The 1,596-nt window shown below is 35.5% G+C and overlaps 1 protein-coding gene across 1 annotated transcript; it reads left to right on the top strand.

Annotated features, from left to right (window-relative positions):
* Positions 1 to 505: 505 nt before the first annotated feature.
* Positions 506 to 1,231, top strand: LOC128221394 (putative nuclease HARBI1). Its single transcript, XM_052930007.1, has one exon. It carries the CDS (start codon positions 506 to 508, stop codon positions 1,229 to 1,231), a length of 726 nt encoding a protein of 241 aa, XP_052785967.1.
* The last annotated feature ends 365 nt before the right edge of the window (positions 1,232 to 1,596 follow it).

Raw genomic sequence — 1,596 nt, 5'->3', positions numbered from 1 at the left:
GAATGACAGTCTGTGACATCTGTGTCTTGTATTTTATGAATGTTAAATATCTGTTAACTAAGAAAAATGTTTGTTGTGAACAGGATTCATGTAAATGTAAATATATTGAGACATACAGGCAGCTTCTTATAGACTGTTAAGTCTTTTTTGTGTATATGTGGGAAACAGATGTGGTGTGAGTGGTAAATGGTCTGTGGAGGCAATGACTCGTGTCATTGTGATTGTTTAGCCGATACCAGTAAGTCTACAGGTCTTCTCTTGACATTTAAATTTACAAGTTCATTTGATCTTCATTTTATACCACATACATGATTCTTTCTGTAACCTATACGTCATGAACTTTCATAAAATTATGTACTGGAATGGACATACTGAATGTAGTATTACTAAATTTAAAATATTATACTAATAATCCTAAGAGATACAGTTTGGTAATACTGTAATACTATAATACAATGAGTCATGTTCTAAAATCATTTATCACTTTCTTCCCTTGAATTGACAGATGGAGAGAAGACCTAATCTGGATGATTTGACAAACCGTGAAATCGTTGATCGATACCGTCTTGATCGTGACGGGATCGATTATGTGGAAAACATATTATCAAGACAAATAACGCCAAAAGCGTATCGAAACCATGCCATCTCTGCAAGGCACAAACTACTTCTAACCTTAAGGTATCTCGCGTCTGGTCCAATCCAACTGAATGACTGCGACTTTCATGGTGTCAGTCAACCGACTGTTTCAAGAGTATTGGTAGAAATGCTGAATGTCTTGTCAGATACAAGGCTGGTACGACAGTTCATTTCCTTCCCCACAGATGTAGCAGATCTGAGGAGGAACGCTACAATTTTTGAGGGAATTGCCAACTTCCCAAAAGTGATGGGCCTCATAAATGGCACCCACATAAGAATTAGGGCACCGTCAGAAGACGAATATAATTTTATGTATGTAAACAGGAAACAGTTTCATAGTATAAACGTGCAGGTTGTGGATGGCGATGACAAAATCATCGACATTGTAGCCCGCTGGCCGGGATCTGTTCATAATGCCAGAAATTTGCGAGAAAGTGGCCTATCCCAGCTCTTGGATAATGGGTTTGGAGGCCATGAACAGTTCCATCTACTGGGTGATAGCGGCTATCCTAGTAAGCGATGGCTGCTTACACCATATCTGAACCCCCAAGGTTTAGCACAAGTAGCTTACAACAGGTATGCAGTAATTGCTTAATTGTATTTATTTTACCTATGAACATTTACTTTTTAATTTTGCTAAAAGATAAGTATGGCAAACAGTTGTATAATATGATCACAGTATAATTAAATACCAACATATAAACAATCACAGTTCTATGAAGTGATATTCAAAATTAGTAACAATCACTGGTTCTAAATATCACTATACTATAATATAAGTCCCATATCATCACAGAATGAAAGCTTAAAATGTCAATGTAGAAAGGTATAAAATGATTAAACTGTTTTCATCTTGAAAGGGAATTTCAGACATTGATAAAACATGTTTTGTCATCAAATTGATTTGTAGATAGTTAATATTAACAATTTCTATAATTTATTCATAACTCAATACTGACA

Source organism: Mya arenaria, chromosome 16 (assembly GCF_026914265.1).
Source record: "Mya arenaria isolate MELC-2E11 chromosome 16, ASM2691426v1".
Classification (NCBI taxonomy): domain Eukaryota; kingdom Metazoa; phylum Mollusca; class Bivalvia; order Myida; family Myidae; genus Mya; species Mya arenaria.
This window is presented reverse-complemented; position numbering and strand designations above follow the sequence as displayed.

Coding starts and splice junctions, on each gene's coding strand:
- LOC128221394 (XM_052930007.1), top strand. CDS start 506: ATGGAGAGAAGACCTAATCTGGATGATTTGACAAACCGTGAAATCGTT.